Source organism: Netta rufina, assembly GCF_964035555.1.
Source record: "Netta rufina genome assembly, chromosome: 1".
NCBI classification, from domain to species: domain Eukaryota; kingdom Metazoa; phylum Chordata; class Aves; order Anseriformes; family Anatidae; genus Netta; species Netta rufina.
Window position 1 is genome coordinate 202,535,042 of NC_140123.1, and position 20,948 is coordinate 202,555,989.

Here is a 20,948-nt window from a genome sequence, read left to right on the forward strand (position 1 = left end):
GGTACTAGACACAAGATCTTCCCTTCTCTGAGACAAGTTCAAGGAAACGGCTTGGGGTTATGTAGTATTTTGAACAAAGTTTTGAAACGCTGACTTTGTTTAGGCCATAGGTAAATATTTGCCTTGCAACACAAGTCAGAGCTGTGGTGTCCGAGCAAGGGTTATCCAAACAGTGTCTTCGCTCGCCTCTGCCCTCGATAACAGCTCTGGCTTGGATAGGCTCACGTCTTGCTTTTGTAGGTCCCCATTGATGTTTGGCTAATTTCCTGCTAGGCACAGACCTTGGGGCACCCAAAACTTTGAAGGATCAAAGCAAGAACTCACTCCCAGCCTGTTTGTTTATAGTAAATGAGGTGGAGGCTGGTTCGCAGAGCGATGGAGGCAGCGATATTGTGCTTCTTGAAGGGCCCTCCCACCCAGCCACCTCACAGTGGTGGGCAGAAACCTTTGGGCTGGATCCTGACCCACACAAATGCCCTTTTTCCTCTCCGACTGGGAAAGGATCATAGCTGGTGGTGGGATAGCTCTAGTTTCTTGAAATTAGTCACATGAAATCATCTGATGATGATTTTCAAAGGCATGCTGTAAGGCTCCTGGGTGATTTTGAAACTGTTTAGGTCTCCCTGCCTCTTTGGTACTCAAAGAAATAGGATTAAAGTAAGCCAGCAAGGCAAAAGGGAGAAAGAAGGGAGGAAGCAGGTTTCTGGCAAAATAAGCTGGGGTACCACTTCCAGTCTTCTGGGAAGAAAAATTTGCAGATATCTGAGCAAATTCAATGGAAAAGATTGAATCACTATGTGGATCCAGCAACAGAATAGCAGACTATAGTATAATATAATATGGAACAGTGTAGCATAGCATAGCATGGTATATCTAACATATTCTCTCACTTTATCCTGTTATGCTACATTTTGATGTTTCAATAATAGATTTCTGCATCACTACTCTGCAGATATCACAAGTTCTTCCTCCATCTTTTCAACAGATCACTTCTCAGGCTGAGACCTGAAACTAGAGTCAGAGATTCACAAGGAACCCAAGCAGAATAGTGGCTTTTCAACTCACTGCCATGTACCTGTTGCCAACAGCGGTTAGGAGAGAACATAAAAACTGGAGCAAGCATATCAGGTATTTTTCAAAGACCTTTCCAGTCTCCAGCTATTTTGCAGCTATGGTACATCCTGACTAGGAGAGGGTTTCCATTTATTTAGCAATCCTCAATTAATTTATTTTCCATAAATCTATTGTTTCCTCTGGAGAGATTGGATAAAACTTTTGCATCCGTAGCATCCAGCCAGAAGTTCCACAGCTCAGCTATACATCACAGAAAGAACCACGGTGTTTTGATCATTTTCATCCTCTCACATAGTAGCTTCATATATACTGTTTCACAGCTGTTATGCTAGAAGAGGAATTGAATTACCAACACTATTTTACTCTCTCCCCAAATCTTCCAGGCAATCCTGCATATCGAGCTTGGAGATCACATAGTTCATAATTTGATAGAAAATTTAGGAGCCTCTAGACTGTACCCAGTACTTTCACAGCACACAGATCTTGTTCCTGCATTGATCCATCCACCAGTGGTCCCCACAGCACTTATTTATTACTTCCATCCTAAGCTCTGGTTCAGCTCTCAGATGGTGCATTTACACAGCCTGCAGCTGCTCTGCATTATGTTTTTCACAGGCTTTCTGGGCAGAGGAGATCCTCAGCATTAAGATCCCAGGCATGCTGCTTCAAATGGGGAGTTGGCTTACAGCTGAGTGATTTGTGAAACATCTAGGTCAGGTTTAAATCACATAGTTAAGGGCCTAGCAATCTAACCATATCACTTGGACCCACTCTTTAACTCCACCTCTATGACTGCAGTCAGAGCTGTGACTATGGTGGGGGTTAAATAGGACTGCAGGAACAGCAGGTGTGGGGCACCCAGCCTTTTCTGTCTTGATGGTTCCTATAGTAGCTTGAATTTTCCCCATAATGTGAGTTCTGTCCACACACAGGCCCCTACTGACAGTGAGCAGTCCTTTCTCATCAGGAGTGTAAAGATTAAGACAGATGTTCTGGAGGTATCAGGGAACCTGGGCGTGGAAACTAATCACTAGTGCTCTGAACAGATGAAGGAGTCCAATAGAACAGATTTTTATTTACATATTAATTTCCTAATGCTTTATTTCAGTCTGTTCCTAACCATAAAATGGAGCTTATTTTATTATTATTATTTTTTTTTAGGTAAAAATAACAACATTGGGAAAACAGTGTAACCACTAGATGGCATGAACTGCTCAAATATACCGCCCAAAAGAGTCCCAAAAGTTGAAACTTCTCAAGGCAAAGGTACAAAAAATATATGGGAAGAACAAAAGGTGAGGATACTCATGAAGATCCCTGTCCCTTACCCGAGGTGAACTTCCCCAGAATTTAACGGGGAGGACAGGATCTCATGCAGATGTTTTCTGGTATGTGTCGATTGGTTTGCTTCATGACTAGCCCTCCCCATGGCCAGAATTTCTCTGGAAAGAAGTTTTCAAGCACTTGGAGCTACTGCTGGGGAGTTTGTTCCTCAGGATAATTAAATTGTGTTATCTTGGCCTGCAGACGGGGAGGAATGCTCATGATTTATGTCTCTTATGAGATAGCCAGTTTTCCCTTCCCAAACTGAATTTCTTCTCTGAAAATTTCCAATGACCCAGGTAAGAATAGTGTGCCTACAAGGCAGCACATTCGCATGGGGTGCCTGCTGACATCCATCCCCCTACACACCAACCATTCTGGGAAATGCTATGCAGACACATACAATGCATTTTCCTCTTGCTTGGGCTTTTGTCTCTTTGTATTGTCATTCAAAACCACTCAGCAAGCTACCTATCTGCCCAGATGACCTTTTCCAAGTGAGTTCCACAGCAGACTCAGACTCTCCCCGTACTAAAACCCTTTGGCAAAGACTTTATGTTTGTTAGCATATTTAAAATTTGCATCATGGATGATTTGCATCAGCTTCTGAAGTTCTGAATTGCTCAGCTGCACCACGGTGCACACAGCTAATGGCAATAGGAGAACAGCAGCCATCGGGACCCCAGAAAAGTCTTGCCAGGAGCACAGGCACCTCCCAGATAGTGTCAGAACTGGGGACCATCAGGTCCCAGATGGATGTTTCAGAGGAGATGGATTAGCTTAAGGCTTGAAAGAAAATATTTAATGTAATTCTCCACATTTCATCATAATTAATTTTAACTCTGGACAGTTATCTATGTCTGTGTAATCCTCTGGGACTCTTGCCAATTGCTCGATCAAGTCGCTGGCTTTGCTTGACAATAAATTCAGTGTTTTGTTAATACTTCATTTAGTTTTAGTTCCTAGTTCAGACACTTCTAGTTGGGCGTTTAATGCAGGTGTATCTGTGTAAGGTGGGTGTCTGGTATCCCATTCATCTGCCTAGAAGAATAGAGAACTAGAAACCTTTAATGTATGAATCCATGAAGTCATGACACAGACCTTATGAGCAAAACCCTCTGCTCTTGAGCTAGAAGATGCCAAAGTTTTCTGTAGATTCATCACCTTCCTACAGGGTTTATTTAACTGTTACAGTGAAAATGAGGAAGACTAATCCTGTCTGTGAGCCTTGCATGGAAAAATGGGGGGGATGCAGATTATGAGGACAGAGCATCACCAAGGTGCATGTGCTTGTATGTCAACACAGAGAGATTCCTTGACATAACACGATCCATCTGAGGTGAAATGTGCATTGAAGCTCACCTGCCAGGTCATGCCTTTCTCCAGTGTTTCATGCACATGGTGTCTGGAGTCAAGCCAGGCAATTTAATTTGGTGAGCTCCCACCCAAAGAACAGCTGCTCATCCTGCTAAGTTGGCAAAAGTCAGCATCAAACTTGCCTAATGTGAACAGGCACACGAGTAATTGCTTATCTCTGTCTCCACAGCATACCCAGGACAGTGCCCATCATGTTCCCCCCACCCCAAATCAGGAGATTGTATTCCAAGGAGGAGGAAGAGGGGATAATATGAACAATCAGGACCTCAGGCTTAATATTCACACATGAAACCTAACTACATCCGAAACATGGTTAATAAAGCACATCTTGGTCTTATTCAGCTATGTGATATGTCCTTATGTGCTCTTGCCGAGAGCCTGAGTAGAACTGGCTGCTCCTGATCACCTTGGGCATGGCATTGCTTTTCCCAGCTCATTCTCTCATACCCATTGTTCATCCTCTGCCTGCTTTAGGACCTCGCTTTGTTCTGAATGTTCTCCTTTCAGCAGATGTGCCTAGGATCAACTTTTATTAATATTACAATCTCTTTTTCACTGACACCATATTTAAATCTACTCTGGCCCTCGGTTCTTTACCTATGCAACAGGAGAAGCAGAGTGGCTGTAGGAATAAGCTGAATGCCAATTAAGAGGCAAAGAATGATAGCTGGTGTCATGAGTGGTTATTTTCACAAAGGACAACACCTTCCAGGTGTTCAGGCACCACTGGGTTTGATTAGTTTTGATTTGCTTTCACAGGAGTGCCTTTGTTTCTTCTAGGTTTTTCAAAACAGTGGGGAAATCATCCTATCTGTATTGTTTTAAATGCTTGTTTCTAGACATAAACATATGCTGGAGGCCTGCAGGGCTTTTATTCAGCCATGGACCCTGCTCAGTGAAACATGGACAGGGGATGCTTAGGCACATCCCTCATACCAGCAGTGAGGGCACACGATGTCACAACACACCTGTGTTCAGCTCTTCCATGTTTGTTCTGGACAACGCATGAAAAAAAAAAAATAATTCCATACCAGCTGAAAATTACCAGTCCAGAGACCCTTGTACCTGCCAGTGGTGGGCTGGTCCCAGAAGGTAAGGGACCAGTCAGGCTTTTGATCCTTTCTCTCCTTCTGTCAAGGCCAGGAGGAGCCTGTGTATGAGCACAGTGGGACTTCATGTTTACTTACTGCTGTGCTATGTGCATATCAATTTGTTAATGGGAAGCTCAGAAGGCTTTAACATTGCTGTCCCTTCCCATTACACTGTCTCTAGCTCCCCTCATTCATTCTGAATGGGGACCAGGGACCTTCCTGCTCCTTGATTACACATAATGGATTTGGAGGACGTAAGACTCTCAGAGTGTGTGCTCTCAGAGGATGTATGCTTTCAGATGGGAATACTTGTGTCACTGCAGAAGGAGAAACTCCAGAAAGAGAAACTTTTAGGCTCCAGTAGTCCAATGGTGCATTTACACCTCCCAGCAGGGCTGGAGAGACATTTAAGCACCAGGCTGGCAATATGAATGGTGTCAAGTCTGTGGTACTGTGTCACTCACTGGACTATCACTGTCATGGACTGGAGCTGAAGCAAAACGGCCTCAGTCCCTGATGACCCAGAACTGGAAAATGAAAACACGGTGGTTTAAATCTCGATAGGATGGTGCATGCTGCATTTAAAACCAGAAAAAAAAAAATCACGGTTTGCTGGAGTTGAGAAGTTACCGCTGGCATTAAAAAATGTAGTAGTAAGTGTGTCTGATTTGGGGTTAGGTTGAGCTCTGCAGATGCAAGCTCCTGAATACCTGAGGATGAGACGTGCCTGGAGATGAGACATGTCCCATTGGTGCCAGCTGGCACAGACGTGTCTGTGGGGAACAGCTTGGGCAGCCAAGCCGTGGAGATTGCACCCAACAGGCTTGGTGCTGCCAGCCCTGAGAAGCCACCTTCACCCTGGGGCTGGTGGGGTAGGAGAGGGCTGTGCTGCCAGGAAATGAAGGGGGGAGTGGGAGGCTCATCCAAGCTTTGCCCAGCTGAGAATCTGGACAACAAGAGAGAGGGACAAAAGCACGGGTCTGGAGCATGGCAGTGCTGAAGTGAGGCGCGAGGCTGCTGCCATGCTGACAGGGCTCCTGGGGCGCCTGTGGCCACGCAGTGAGGCAGCAGGCGGGGTGCCAAGGAGAGGGTGCGGAGGGAGCCCTGCCCTGCTCCGGGAACCTGGGCCCTGGGGCTGCTTTCACAAACAAACCTGGGATCTCTGCACCAAGGAGGAGGAGGAGGAGGTGTTGCTGCTGCCACGGGCTCAGTGATGCGTGGCTCAGCCCACCTGTAGGCTGCCCTCACCGTGTGCTTCGCCCATACCTTCCTCAGCACCCCACTGTCTGTTCCCTTCAGCAGGCTGGTGGGGTGGAGAGAGCCTAAAAATCCCTTTAGAGGGGGTGAAATCATACGGTTGTACCCCTCCTGGGTAAACCTTACAGTACATGCTTGGATCACGCTCCTCAAATGGGCGGCAGGGGGGTGCTCTTTTATACAAACAGTGGCATAAGCCCGGGCTTATAAATTCAAGGCTGCCCAACATGATGTCTGACCCCACAGGGAGACTTCCCCACAGACTTTCCAGCTCCCACTTGAGCTGGACACCAGCACCTTAGGCAGGCACCATGTGCCAGCAGCTATCTTGGGCCCTGCTGCTGAAGGAAATGTCTCTTTAGCCTTCATTCACCCCATGGAGGGCCACCATAGGGCTGGGGTGCTGCTGGCACCAAAAGGACAGGTGGCAGTGCCACAGGGACCTCCAGCTCTGATTCCCTCTGCCTGTGTGCACCTATGGGGCGAAATGGGGGCTGAGGGTGGCAGTGACAGGGGCATGGTGATGCTTGGTACCCCAAACTGAGGGGAATTCACTGAAACCCTGCTGACAGACAGGGAAACCCAGCAGCTGCCCTGAGTGGAAAAGGGGCCGGTCCCAAGCTGGGAAGGAGGAGAAGAGGGTGGGTCAGCTCGCCTCCTGTCAGCCTCCTTGCAGCCCAGTCCTGCAGCAAGGCACGCAGCAGCAGCCTCAGACTTTCCTCTCACCTGTGGGGCAGCCCCAGCCCGGTGCTGCCCCTCGTCATGATCCTTTGGTTATGGCTCTTTTGGGGCTTCTCCATTGCTGCGGGGCAGCCGGACTCGGAGCTGCTGGCGAGGTACCTGGAGGAGAAGCTGATGGCAGACTACAGCGTCGTGGAGCAAGTAGGTTTTAAGGCAGTCATTATTTGGGAGCGTCTGGTGGTTTGTGCCTTGTTAATTGTCATGGGTTAATTGAAAGCAGCCAGTCTGAGAGCTTTCAGTGTGTGTGTGGAGGGCTGTCAGGTGAAGAAACTCCCTGGACAGCCCCTGCGGTGAGAGAGAACTGACAGCAAGAAAAACGCGCTGAATTTGTCACTCATTTGTGGTCACTTTCCTCGGGGTTTGGTATTAATGCTCACAGCAGTCTGCTAAAACCAAATTTATTTCAGTCGTCTGTGCAGCTTGCCACACTACTGTCCCTGTGGCTGAGAGCTCAGGCGTTTTGAGGTGCTGAGCCAGGACAGCACCAGCCCCTGTGCTGCCAAGGGACGTGGTGTTACTGCCCCTGAAGGGTTTCAAAGCCGGCATCCCTATATCTGTGTTAAGTTAAGTGGTCTGCAGGGACAAGGGAGTTAACGCTGTATCCTGGCCTTGTGCCAGTCTGAGTAATTTGGAGTATTTCAGGCTTGGAGGAAGGCTTTTCTGCCCTGTCCTACAGTCGCAGTCTTACCATACTTGATATTTAACTCATGCTGGATTAAACGAACCTCCATGAATTGCAGCTTGTGAAAATGCATCTTGACCAGAGGAGAAAAAAAAAGTTTTCTGCAAGTGAGGACTGTTACATTGTGTCATCAAGTTGCTTAGGTTTTATGGGGAAATGGGGCTGAAAAGGCAATGAACTTTTTGCAAGTTAGGAAGAAAGTTCGGATGGTGGTTTGGGAGGTTAAATGAGACGTCAGAGGGAGGCTGAGGCGTAAAAGATTGAGCTTCAGATCTGTAATCACATCTTTCAGGTAGTGGATATCATGGGTGACTTGCGGTATGTCACTTAGGGCATTACACAGTTCTCTAAATTTGATCAGATCCAAGAGGCTCTGTAGTACCTGAGACACCCATGTGGGGCTGGCAGATATGATGCAGGATCTGTGGAAGACCTGTGCATTGCTGGATGCCTGTGAGATATCCTAGAGTGTATAAAACATCACCAGATGCCTGTATTTGGCACCTTCTGGCTTGCAATAAATAGGAAGACTGAGACTCTTCATACGTTATCTACACTTGTCTTATTCAGTTGCTCATCCCACCCATGCTAGCATGGGAAGAATCTCTTTCCAAAAGTGCCCCTTGCTCTCCACTGCAAGGACCTCAGTAACTTTATTGCTGATCCTAATTATTGCAAACACATATCCCTTCTTGGGGAATTCAGCCACAAACCAACAGCTGGTCTTGCACACCCAGCTGTTCAAGTGGTAGACAATATTTCCACCACTGTTCTGCCAGTGGAGTGGTATCTGGGAGCATTTGTTCATATGCTCATGGGGAAAATCAATTGAGAAGCTCAAGAAACCGGCTCACGGTGTTGAAATAATCTGGCTGACTTTGCTTGAGTTAAAGGAGCGTGATTTCACAGGAGCTATGTTGATGGCAGATCAGTGGCAGCAGTAACTTCCAACAGAAAAACAGTGATGTATAAATAGAGGTGGTTCCCTAGTCCCCTGGGACAGCTGGATCCAGAAGAGGACACCATTCTGTCATCACTAAACACACAAGCCACGTTAAGCAGAGGCAGGTGCTTCCCCTAGATCAACAAATTACATCCACATAACAAATCTCCAGCTAATTCTGGAGAGCCTGTAAGGCTGTGTTTAACTGTAATATCCCAGGAGGACCTTCCTGCACAAATGTCAGCACACTCAGGTTTTTGGTATTTCCATTGACAGTGGATTATGTGGCTTATTCAGTGGTTGACCACTCTGCTGAGGTAGGTGACAAGGTTGCTGGTTATTACCATTGCACTAGAGGCAGTTTTGGTGTGTGATGGGGGAAGACAAAACCAATAGCCAATAGCCAAATTACCAGTTTCATCGATTAGTCATTGAAAACCATTGTGGTTAAAAACCATACAGGATGACAGGTGGATTTGTTCCAAAATGTAATCCTTTAGTAAAAAAGTGCTGAGGAGCACTGATCTTATCCCTGTCACAGCTCCAAACAGGATTATCTTCATGGCCATTTGTCTGGCTTGTTCTGAAGACCCTACAGTGCTGGAGACTCTGCAGCCTCTCACAGCAGGCTCCCGAGGTGCTTTACTTGTCTGAAATAACATACCCAGACAGAAAGTTTCTTTGGCAATTTAAACTGCAGAGGATTCCTCTCCTCTCCTCTCCTCTCCTCTCCTCTCCTCTCCTCTCCTCTCCTCTCCTCTCCTCTCCTCTCCTCTCCTCTCCTCTCCTCTCCTCTCCTCTCCTCTCCTCTCCTCTCCTCTCCTCTCCTCTCCTCTCCTCTCCTCTCCTCTCCTCTCCTCTCCTCTCCTCTCCTCTCCTCTCCGAATTTCCTAAGGGAGCTGCTTTTCTTAGGTTCTAATTTTACAATAAGTTGGCTAAAATGATAAAGAAAATATATAAGGATTCTGACAGAGGAGACTTTAATTTCTCTCCTGGGCTTTTCTGAGCTTTGCTGCATAAACAGGCATAAAATCATGTCTTTGGCAAGGAATGCTATTTTTTTGAATGCAAACCAACAAGGGCAAATCAGGTAAAAAATTATCATTGCATTCCTCTGCTCTCTGGAGTTTCACTGACATTTAAAAAAGTCACTTGGCTTCCTTTGTTGTTCCTCATTGACAAGAGACTTGTACTCTCTGTTTTGAGGAGGGATTGCATTTGGACGTGTTGCTAAGCTGGGACCTGTTGTTGTGAATGTTGATAAAATGAGGGCGATTGTGTTGTCACAGGTAAAAACCACTTTTTTCATAATAAAACCCCCAAGTTTGGACTGGGAAATGGGCTTTGGCTTTTACCTGATGGTTTAGGTGGGCTGAGAATGACATTTGACAAGCAATCTAACTACTGCAGGTAGTTTGATCTCTTCTGATTAATTTGACAAACCTGTTGAGATTCTAAGGCAGAAGGTCCTTCCCTTCCTACTAGAGACTAGGGGATGTGGACTGGGGAATTTCTTCTAGTAAAACTAGCTTTTTATCCCTGCAGACCATTTAGCAGACCTCATAATGCAATAATTCCCTAGGAAGCTGTAACAGAACATGCTCAAGGCTGAAGACACAACACCCAAAGACAGGGCTAAGGGCTGATGTCCCTGCCTTCGAGCAGAGGTCTCTGAACAAATAGCACTTGCAAAGCACACAGAACCTTCCTGCCTGCGAGAGCTGCATTCCACTGCTGAGCTTTGATGAATGGGCCTGTTAATATAGAAGAGATTTAGGTTTTAGTTTTAACCAGAGGAACATTTGAACCTGGCCATGGGTGATCAGTCACACAAGCCCATGTCTGGATTTAAACAAATGACAAGTCTTTCTCTAAGTTGAACAGGCTCCATTAACTTCCTTTACTTTCTGCAGGTTGTACGTCGTGTCCCAAGACAGACCAGATTTTTGCAGAGGCTGGTATGTATCACACTCTGTCTTTATTTTACCTCATGAGAATTACACTTGCTCTGTGTGTGTGTATGTGTGTGCATCCCTGTGCCCAGAAGTAAACTGTGTTGGTGAACAATGGTAGGATGAGAATATAGGGGAAAAAGATCGTGTTTTGATCAATACAACATGTTCATGTTCTTCTGAAGCTTCCCAAAATTCAAATTCTTGACCACAAATTTGGAGAGAACCTCTAATATTATCATCCTCAACCATGCAATGAGCATGAGCCTGCTGAAATCTCGTTGAATTTCAAGAGAAAGGGGGAGATAGTTTTGAAATTTGAAGATCTCTGTTGTTCTCTGTTAATGCAGAGGCCAAAGTTTATTAAGAAAGGAAGAAAACAGAGAAGCCAACATCCTCTTTTTGGTAGGGGAACCTAAGCTTTAAGATTTATGCCTTCAGTTATGAGATATACAGAAAATTTGTGAGATCTGGCTGTATTGTTGCACTGAGACTTGCATGGCTTAGATCAAAACTTCAGCTAAAGAGGCAACCAGTGAAACTGATGTTCATGGCCAGCTATTTTTCTGGCTTCTTTGAGATACAGAGGCTTCTCATATGAGAACTGGAGGAACTCATTTCACACACTGAGTAGTCATCACATTATTATCTTCTGGCCCCTTTGATCCTTGGCAGATACGAATCAGCAGCCTAGAGGAGAGTAACTCGCAGTCACATTACCAGTTTATTACTTCTAATCTGACATGCGGTCAGTTTATTTTGATGAAAACAACTGATAGAGGTAAAAACATGGAGCAAATTTCATTTATCTTCAGCTCTTTTCTGCCTTTCCAAACATTCACTGTAAACAAACGTCAAATCATTTGTTTGGCAGGAAATGTTCAGCTCTCACTTCATCATAATTACCAGGACACCTTCAAAAAGCCTCCAGCCAACGTTTCCCATACCAGTGTGCTAATCTGCTGGCTTGGCGTTCCCTAGCTTTATTTTTAATAGGCATAATAAATCGCAGCAATAATAATATTAAACAAATGGTTTGTTATTATTATTTTTTCCTTTGTGCTGTCTCTCATCTTCTGAAGGCCTTCATAAAAAGTGGAGAAAACAAACAGGCATTTGCACAGCTGTAAGTCAGAGCATCAAGCACTGAAGGATTGTGCAAGAGCTCCAGGGAATGCGCGAGAGTTGCAGACTGGAACTTGGGCTGCCCGCCAAGCCCGACCTAGCAACCTGTTTGGAAACTGCTTCTGCCCCCACCGTTTATATTTTCTGTATACAAGGAATGGCAGATCCCTTCCAGGGCTGGGAGGATGAATCAGCTCTTTCATCCTCCATTGTATGTGATGCCCTTGTGTAGTGTTTGCTATCTCCAGCAGCAACATCTACCCATCAGGAGGAGGGAGATATGATGTATGTCTTTTTTTTTTTTTCCATTTGTTTTTGCCATTCCTGAGGATATTAGAGCTGGATCTTATTCTGAGGGATAGGGAGATGTGTCAGAGATCAGTTGAAATCAGCAGATAATAGAGTCAGCAAAAGAAAACTCTTAAGGGATGTGGTTCTTCATGAAATATCATTAAGCTGTGGAATTCCTCACTACTGGGTGTTATTTGTGCTAAAGTTTACATGGATTCAAAAAACAGATGTATAAAGTTATAGAAGAACAATCCTCTGAGATTTAGTAAACACAAAAACACCAAGCTTAGTGTAGGAGCTCGTTCAGCTGCAAATTAGTGAAAACTGAGAGACTGTTCTTGGGTGGTAGCAGTGAAGATTGGTCTGATTTTACACTCTTCTCTGAGCATGTTCTATTGATATCTGCCAGTGACAGACTATGGGGTTAGGATTACTTTTGTTCTGACCCAATACAACCATTCGTATGTTCTTGTCTGAACAAGAGCAAATCCATATCCTCTGTTTGTGAGGAAACGCTGAAAATAGCAGAGGGTGCAGGACATTTGGAACCAAAGAATTTGCTATATTTTCAGGTTCTCTCTTTTACTTCTGCAGTTAAATCCTCTATAACACTTATTAGGCCACAGGCAATTAGCTCATTATATCTGGAAATGTGCCTACAATGCTCCAGATCAAAACTCCCCATTCTCTCCACTTTCAGGAGAATGAAACTGAAAATCCCAGCCCATGTATGAGGGAAAGTCCTAAATTCCTAAGAACATCATAATCTAGTCCCAGTCACCACTGAATTGAGTAGAAGTGACTTGTGACCTAAGGGTGGACATCTACAGTTAGTAGATATATTCTTGTGTAGATCTATCTTGCTGTCTGGAATTAGTGAAGTGAATCATGCTCAAAAAGTGCTGATTTTAGCCACTGTGCTCCATGGGAGCTGAGCCTGTGCTGAGCAGGGTGTACATAGACACAGAGCACGTCACTTGTTCTCCAGCTGTTAAAGGTATCTGTCATGATTAGGTTCATTTGAGACACATTTTTGAGAGGCTTTTCAAGCCTTGAAAGTGTAGAGGCTTTATTTCTAAGTCTGTTGATTTGTGTTTGTTTCTAATGGATCCTCATTCTTCCATTTGCCTGGAATTCACTAGCCCAGCAGCTTTGTTAGTTGGATGCTTGCTTACTGCTGTTCTGATGCCATCAGCTACTGCAGAAATGTTTCTGTTTCATACTTTCTCATGCAAACAATTGCTCCCTTTGTTAAGCCAATTGGCAAAATTGTTTGTGTTTGGAAAAAAAGGCTGGTAATGCAGTTGAAGAGCATGTTCTTGTCTTCACAAGTCTCTGGTGGCTGTAGCTTTTTATCATACTCGGTAGGAATAGATTCTCAATGTATTTGGTTTAGCAAAGTTGGTGAGTATTTGCAATGTCTTTTACTCTTTAGCTCCCTTTTGCTTTTGAAGAACAGTCTTTGACTGTTTAAGGCAACACATAGTTTATTTTTAAAAGACTGCTTATAGTTAAATATACTGAAGTTTTCCAGGAAGAAATCTGTTCAGTTCCATGGAGACATTGCTGTCAAAAATCACGTTACAGAAATGCTGCAACCCAAAAACTGCACAAAAACACATTCCCAAGAAGCAGAAATTGGCTTTCAGCTTCCATTGCTACATCATGTGTCATTCATTGCAGTCTCCTCTGCTTCTCTGCTGGAAGGAATCCAACATGGCCTAAAAGGCCTAAAATATTTTGTTAGTCATGTCACAGTGTCAGTGTTTCTTATTAAGTCTCTTCCATCCATTGGATAAGACCTCCAGAATGAGTTCTCAGCAGAGGAGGACTCAACCAGCTCCATTGACAGCAGTTTTTCTGTTTACAAAACTCAGGGATCTGACTGTGTGAGTTTTAAGATGCTGCTCCATGCACAGTGATCTCAGTCCTTCAAGAGGTTTTTACATCTGCTCTTGTGCACAGTCAGTTTCTCTGACATCAGTTATGGACCCTATGGGGAGATATTTTGGACTTCTCTTCCTGGCCATAAGGGACTAATCCTCATTGTCCCAAATGTCCAGAGTTGGAGGGTGCAACGTCTATACAGATGGATTTTATCAATGTGTTTCACAACATAAACGCTCACATAACCAGGGCACTTATCCTGTCCTGACCCTTCCTGAGCACTGGAGAATGATTGTGGCTTTTGCCCATGTGCATGAACAAAGGCACGGCTGTGTCTTTAGTTTGCCTTTTGCAGCTCACCTGATATTTTGAGGGTAATCCCTACCTTGCCTGCTGCTGCCTGGTGTTCACAGGGAGTCAAATATTCAATGTAGGAGGATTCCTTGCTAGAGCACATTAAATATTAAACCCAGTGAAACACTGAAGAGGGGAGTTATCTAGCTGTCTCTGTTAATGGGTAACCTTTTGATATCTACAGGAAACCAGGCCTCGGATGTCTGAATTCACTGTGAAAGCTACAGTCATTTCTCGCTATGCTTTCACCACGGTGTCCTGCACGATGGTGAACAGCGGATCTGAGGCAAGAGAAGGTGTGTTTGAGATGCAGATCCCAGCTGCAGCTTTCATCTCGAACTTTACCATGTACGTAAGTAGCGCTGGCAGCTAGATGAACAATGGTTCTTCCATCCTGCAGACAGGTCTCTGAGATTTTAAAAGCTGAATAATCTGCAGTAGGACTGTATCAATGCCTTTTTGCACTGAATAGTTTCAGTTGGAAAAAAAGGAAGCACACACATGGTATACTCCATCCAAGAGTGGTCATGGCCCCACAGCACAGAGCAAATCCTTGAAGGACACATACTAAGATTGAAGACCTCAATTTACTTGTTGAAGAACATTCTTCTATTCCTCATATGAGTGCCCTTTAAGAACTTCCTTCTCTTTTTCAGATTTGGATCAGAAAATCTCTCCTAGCTTTCAGAAACCTTTCCAATTAAAGTTTCAGTAATACTGTCACACCATATTTATATCTCCTAAGTGACTGTGGTGCCTCAGAAGCTATTTATTTTTCCAGGTTCTCCACCCTGTTAATGGAGGACAAGTGTCAAATCCAACTAGCATACAGGTTGAGTTGTTGCTGGAGGTGCTAGTCATACTCTGTGGATGATAAGGGCAAGCAGAGGGCAACCAACTCATACTTAAATGACTCACTAAGCAATAAATTTAGCTCTTGGTTTCAAAAATTTGTTTTATTCAGTCATAATCAGATTCCTGTGGTTAGATAATGCTGCCACAACTTTGGACCTGACTATAGCAGATAGGGGACAAGCTTTATTAGACAAACTACCATTTGGTTTGATAGAAGGAAAAACAGTCTTTAGCCATTGCCCAGCCAGGCTGTATGTTAGGCACTGTTTCCTTTCTGTAATCCATGGTTTCGTAACTCATTCCCAGGGAGATGCATTTTTGTCAGCGACGCAGCTATTTGAGAGAAGTCATTCTGAATATCACTGACCAGACACAGAACAGTGCTGGCTGAGAGTCTTGGCAATTGTTTTGCTTTCTGTTTAACAACGTTATGCTTTGGAGGTTACCTACTAAACTGTCATTTAAGAGAGGTAAACTCCTGGAGTAAAAATGTTCTCTGCCAGAATAACCAACCAAGGCACTTCCCAGACAGTTTCTGGCTCGGTGACTTGAGTGGACTCAAGGAGAGTTGCACCAGCATCTGTCCACATGTGCGTGGTCCATGAACCCTTCTGCAGCGAGCTGTCTCTGCCTGTAGGTGAAGATTAGTCATGCTGCCATCTCTGATCTCTCTAGGAGCATTGGCAACAAGACTTACTATGGGGAGGTCACGGGGAAAGAAAAGAAAAACAGCACTGATGACAAAGCAAGGACCAAGAAACCTCCAGGCCCTCAGAATGCAAGGTAAGTGTAGTGCATTCAGCTGTGTTCTGGGAAGTGACATACTCTCCTCCTGTCTTTATTTTGGCTGCCCTGGCATAACCATGCACGGATTTATAGGAAGATGAAGGAGCTAAACAGAGCATTATCCTCACTGCCTGGTGTCATTCCCATGCTCCAAGTCACATATAATTGTGTGTGGCCTTTTCCAGCACTGTTACATAACATTTTCACTTTCAAGTTGCTCCAGGATGTCAAGCTCAAGTCAGAAGTAAAACCACAAGTACCATTCTGTTGTCATATTTACTTGCCCTGTTCTCAATACTTGACTGAGTGTAGTCTTTTTAGCCATGCACTGGCAGAAAGTCTCATCCCTGTAATGATCTGAAATCCTATATGTTCCCCTGAATGCACTTCTTCAGCATCACTACCAGTTATTTTTCCCCTCTAATTTGACAAGTGTGCTAATTACCCAAAATATCTCTCAAAGTGATGCACCATCGAGTGGATTTTGCTGCTCCGGAAAATCCTGCACTACTCCCACTTACCTTGGATAGAAGCATTATTCCAACCTAAACACATGATCAGGAACATCTAAATAGACTGTGGCTTTTCAGACCCAAAAAATGATGAACTGTAGGGAAGGAGAAGTCTAACAGATCTGAACTCACAAGTGATCTGTGGAAGGAGATTAAAGTATCTTTGTTTTCCATCTTTTGTAGAAAAACTACAGAAAAATGAAATGATTAGATGTCAGGTTCAAAACAATCAAAGATATTTTTCACATAAATCGTGTTTCTTGCCATTGAAAATTGTTCATATGTGACTAGACAAATTTATGGTAGGAAAGATCTATCATAAGCCTTTAACAAAGGATGCTCTCTCAGGTTACAGACAGAGACTGACGGAACCTGGAAGAATTGACAAGATAAATCACTGTATTCCTGCCATGTTGTATCCTCTTCTGCAGACAATAACTCTGTCATTGCTAGGCCATTGTTAGTGACCCAGAGAGATCATCTGAACTGTCCTAAAGACTACCATTAAAAATACATATCTAATATGCTAGAGAATTCAAAATCTCAAATCCTTTCCAACACTCACTAAATTGTGGGCATCACCAGAAATGCACATTAGTGAGTTCTGATGTTACCCCTATATGGCATTAAAAGTTTCCATTTTCCATAGGTTACTTTTTTATTTTCCTTTCACAGTAGTAGTGCCTGGTATCATGCTAATGCTAGGTACCTTATCACTGTAGTACACTGTATGGGAGGTAGAGTCATCACTCCTGATGTTCTCCCTCCTTCTTTATTCGGGCTTTTATTGCTGGTATCACATCATACAGTATGGGATGCTTTGGTCAGCCTGGGCCAGCTGTCCTGGTTGTGTCCCCTCCCAGCACTTGGTGCACCCCCAGCCTTGTTGCTGGCAGGGCAGCACGAGAAGCAGAAGAGTCCTTGGCTCTGTGTAAGTACTGCTTTGCAATAACTAAAAACATCAGAGTGTCATCACCACTGTTTTCATCAAAAACCCAAAACACACCATCACATGAGACTCTACAAAGAAAATTAACTCTATCCCAGTGAAGACCATGACAATGGGTCTTGCAAATCCTCTCGGGTCCTGCTCTATGCTATACTTTTTTGTCATACTCCTCTTTTCTTCTAGGGAGAATGGCTATGAGACATTCAAAGCTTCTGTCTTCATTCCTCGCAAGATGCAAGCCAACTTCCTATTGCATTATGAAGAGCTCTTGCAGAGGCGACTGGGGAAGTATGAGTATACAGTCAGCATCCGTCCCCAGCAGCTGGTGGGCAGGTTACGAGTGGAGGTGAACATCCTGGAGAACTCAGGCATAGTGTCACTGGAAGTGCCTCCCCTTCGAAACAGCAAGCATAAAGGCAATGGGAAGGTTGAAGGTAAGGAGAAATTTTATAATCCATGATTTTGTTACCTGTGGGGCCCTAATTGCTTCTTAGGAACCAGACTGGCAGTACTGGGAGTTCTCCAAAGCAGTCTTGGATAATTGCATAGACTAGTGTTTCGTTCAATTACCTTCTGCTCCAAATGAGCCATTAAACAAAGCCCCAACATTGTATTAAAGCCACATTATCCTGGATCAAGACTATATTAGAAACTAAAAGACACATCTCATGAAGATAACAAGAAAAATAAATGCTAGCAGCTCATTAGGTGTGAGTTATTCTGGCAAATTCCAGCTGTGACTGTATTTTTTAGAAGGACACAATTTTTACTTTCCCTTTTTAACTCTTGCTGCAGTCAGTGTATGGCAGGTATGTGCTGCCCATGGGTGGCTGCATTTCACTGACAAGCAAGTCTCTAAGCACTGCAGGCTATCAGAAATTCCTATTTAGAGATCTATTTCATTCACTGGCAGGGCAATCTTCAGGTTCAATAAAGTTGGTATAATAGCTATGACATGAAAAGGTTTTCAGAATTATGAACCCTGTGAGGTTTGATGGTGGGAATTCAGTCCTATTTCAAAGGCTGATGGCATTTGTCCTGTTTTCGATAGATGACTGTGTCTGTGTGGTGTCTGTGCATAAGCACATGAGAACTTTGAAGTTTATTGAGTGTAGGGCTGATCCCATTCAATTCAATAGGATTTTTTTCTATTGTCTTCACAAGCTTTGAACTAGGCCTTCAGGCCTTGTGCTTAGCATTTGAGCAGCTTCTTCCCTGGCTTAACATCTCCTGGGAACTGTTTATTTTAAATGAATTGTTTTTTCCATCCATCCATGCCAAGGCAGATAGGAAATCCTGCTTTTTAGAACATGGGAAATTCCAAGAGGAAAAACCATGTTTTGCCAAAGCTCAAAGTGAGGTCCAAGATTCTACTCTTACCCCAACCATCTTTGCTTGCTGTTCAGACAGCAGGTGTAAATTAACAGTTTCCTAGTGTAAACTAACAATGAGGAGCACAGGATACCAAGATAGCTACAAGTTGACAAAAAGCAATAATAAGGTTAAAAGGTGAGTCTAACCTGGAAGCAGGAGGTAAAGACTTGTGAGACTCAGTTACTCTAACTGCCATAATACCAGTAAATCAGTGAAGCTGTTCGTGCCTGCCAGACCCTAAAGCATGTGATTATGGAGTTAAACTGCTTGCTCAGTCTGGTTCTGTTGATTTCATTCAAATCACACTGAAATCAAGGCCCCCAGTGATGGACTAACTTCAAGTCAGGCCACATACATCTAGCTAGTTAGCCTCTCTGCTGTACATTCTTCCATTGTGTAATAAATGTGCTCTGTCCCTCATCTGGAGGGACAGGAAGCCTTTTTCACCTATTGGGGAGTATCGTAGTGCATTGTGGCATGTGGCTTCCTGCAAAACATCTGGCATTGATCAATGTTGGAGACAGACTAAGCAGAGCAGACACGCTGCTGGTCTAGTACAGTGTGGAAATTCCTGTATGTGAATGATATACAGGGAAAACTCTTGTAACTTGCTGTCCAAATGGTGATCTGTGAGCATTGATCATTCTTGGCACTGTGCTTCAGGTTCAAAACAGCTCATATAAAAATGGGCCCGAGCTCTGTAATTCTATAATCCTCCCGAGCCAGTAAAATGTAAATAAAATAGATGTGATATTGTAGAATGGGCAAAGCAACTGAAACTCAGATTCACTTGCTTTATCCTTACTCAGAACTGCTACTACAAACTCTGTAGCATAATCAACCTATACAGTTGGTGAAATCTGGTTGCTCTGCTGAGATCATTGCTAAGGAAGAAACTGAAGTGCAAAACATGTTTTTTGGGTCCACCGTGGGCAGGCAGGAGTGGGTTTTGTCTCTGCCAGACCAAAGCTTCATTGGTACTCAGCTGGGTGTCACTCAGAGGAGCTTCCTTCTGATCTGAAGCAAAATAAAAGACTTGGCAGAGAGTCTCAGAGAAGGACGGGTTGTTTCAGAGAGGGATTTTTTGTGTGTGACCTTTTCTGACCAACAAGATCAATCACAGTTGGAGCAGACAATAGGAACTTCCTGCTTTCCTGAGCACAAATGGAAACCACAAGAATACTCCTAGTTCAAGGCAAGGAGTTTTTCACTTGGAAATCCACTATACTTCAGTCTGCTTTCATCTGGAAAACAAAACATCTGAGCTGTTAATTTCTGCAAAGTCTTCTTGCTCATACAACACCTAGAGACCCAAGACCAGGACATCCTTATGTAGTGAGACCGCCATAGAAGGCAGTGGGTTTTTAAGTGAATTTAAGTGACCAGTGAATTGCAGGTCTTACAGCTAAAGAGTGGCTGCAAACCAACAAAAAGACAGTGCTTGGTCTATTTTCAGACTTCATGTGACTTAAAACTCTTCAGGATCACCTCACTGGAGGGCATGGTAGCCGTCTTGTAAGTGGCCAGCAAAGGATGCCAAACCAGATGCTGCCATACTGTGTTACCTGTGGTGCCCCAGATGAGAGGCTATGACCTAAAAAATGACCAAACAAAGGATGGAGGCTTACAAATTGGAAGGTAGTCCTGCATGACTGCTTTGAGACTGAATATATCATGAAAACTCTCTTCCTCAGTTTGCTGTGGTTACAAAGATGTCTACAATACCTCTCTGTTAATGACAGAATGGGAGATGTTGATAAGCATTAATAAATCACCTTGAAACTATTGGGTGAAAACTGTATTGTGACATCGAGTGATAAATTAATGGCATTCTCAGTAACATGTCCGAAGTGCCACCAACCTCAGATCAGAGTTCAGGATGGGATGTACCTTCCTAAGTCATTTGGATACTTTCAACTGTGACTGACCTGCATAAGAAATGGCATTCCTCTTCTGAGTACAGGTCCTGAAGAGCTTGTGTAGGATAGGAAAATCAAGATGCATATCAAATCTGTTTGGCTCTGCAGCCATCACTATCTCCAGATGATGAGTGCTAGCAGTGATTGATGATCACAGCTGAAAAGCCAACCTGCTGTGGCAATAAATTTTATTAGGGAAACTAATTAGAGCAAATATTTTAGATAGCCAAAAGTAGAGGAGCTGATCTATATTTCATGGACCAGTCTTCCTACATTTGTAGTGTTTTCTACATGCTATCAGCAGAGCCAATGCACCAGGCAGGAAACACAGTTGAAAAACAAGTTCTCTGTTTAAATGTTCATTCATGATTTGCACTTTTGACTGTATCCAAACTGCTAGTATCCATACAGTCTGAAGAGACAAAATAGAAGAGACAAAACTTAAAGACTTGTAGA

At 43.9% G+C, this 20,948-nt stretch overlaps 1 protein-coding gene across 1 annotated transcript in view; it reads left to right on the forward strand.

Moving 5' to 3' along the window:
* Positions 1 to 6,884: 6,884 nt before the first annotated feature.
* Positions 6,885 to 20,948, forward strand: part of ITIH5 (inter-alpha-trypsin inhibitor heavy chain 5) — a gene marked incomplete at both ends in the record, with an annotated part of 45,663 nt that continues 31,599 nt past the window's right edge. Inside the window, 5 exons of the mRNA XM_084306612.1 lie at positions 6,885 to 7,004; positions 10,402 to 10,446; positions 14,282 to 14,445; positions 15,628 to 15,735; positions 17,383 to 17,633. Coding sequence (XP_084162738.1) covers positions 6,885 to 7,004; positions 10,402 to 10,446; positions 14,282 to 14,445; positions 15,628 to 15,735; positions 17,383 to 17,633 — 688 coding nt within the window. The remainder of the gene's footprint in view (positions 7,005 to 10,401; positions 10,447 to 14,281; positions 14,446 to 15,627; positions 15,736 to 17,382; positions 17,634 to 20,948) is intronic.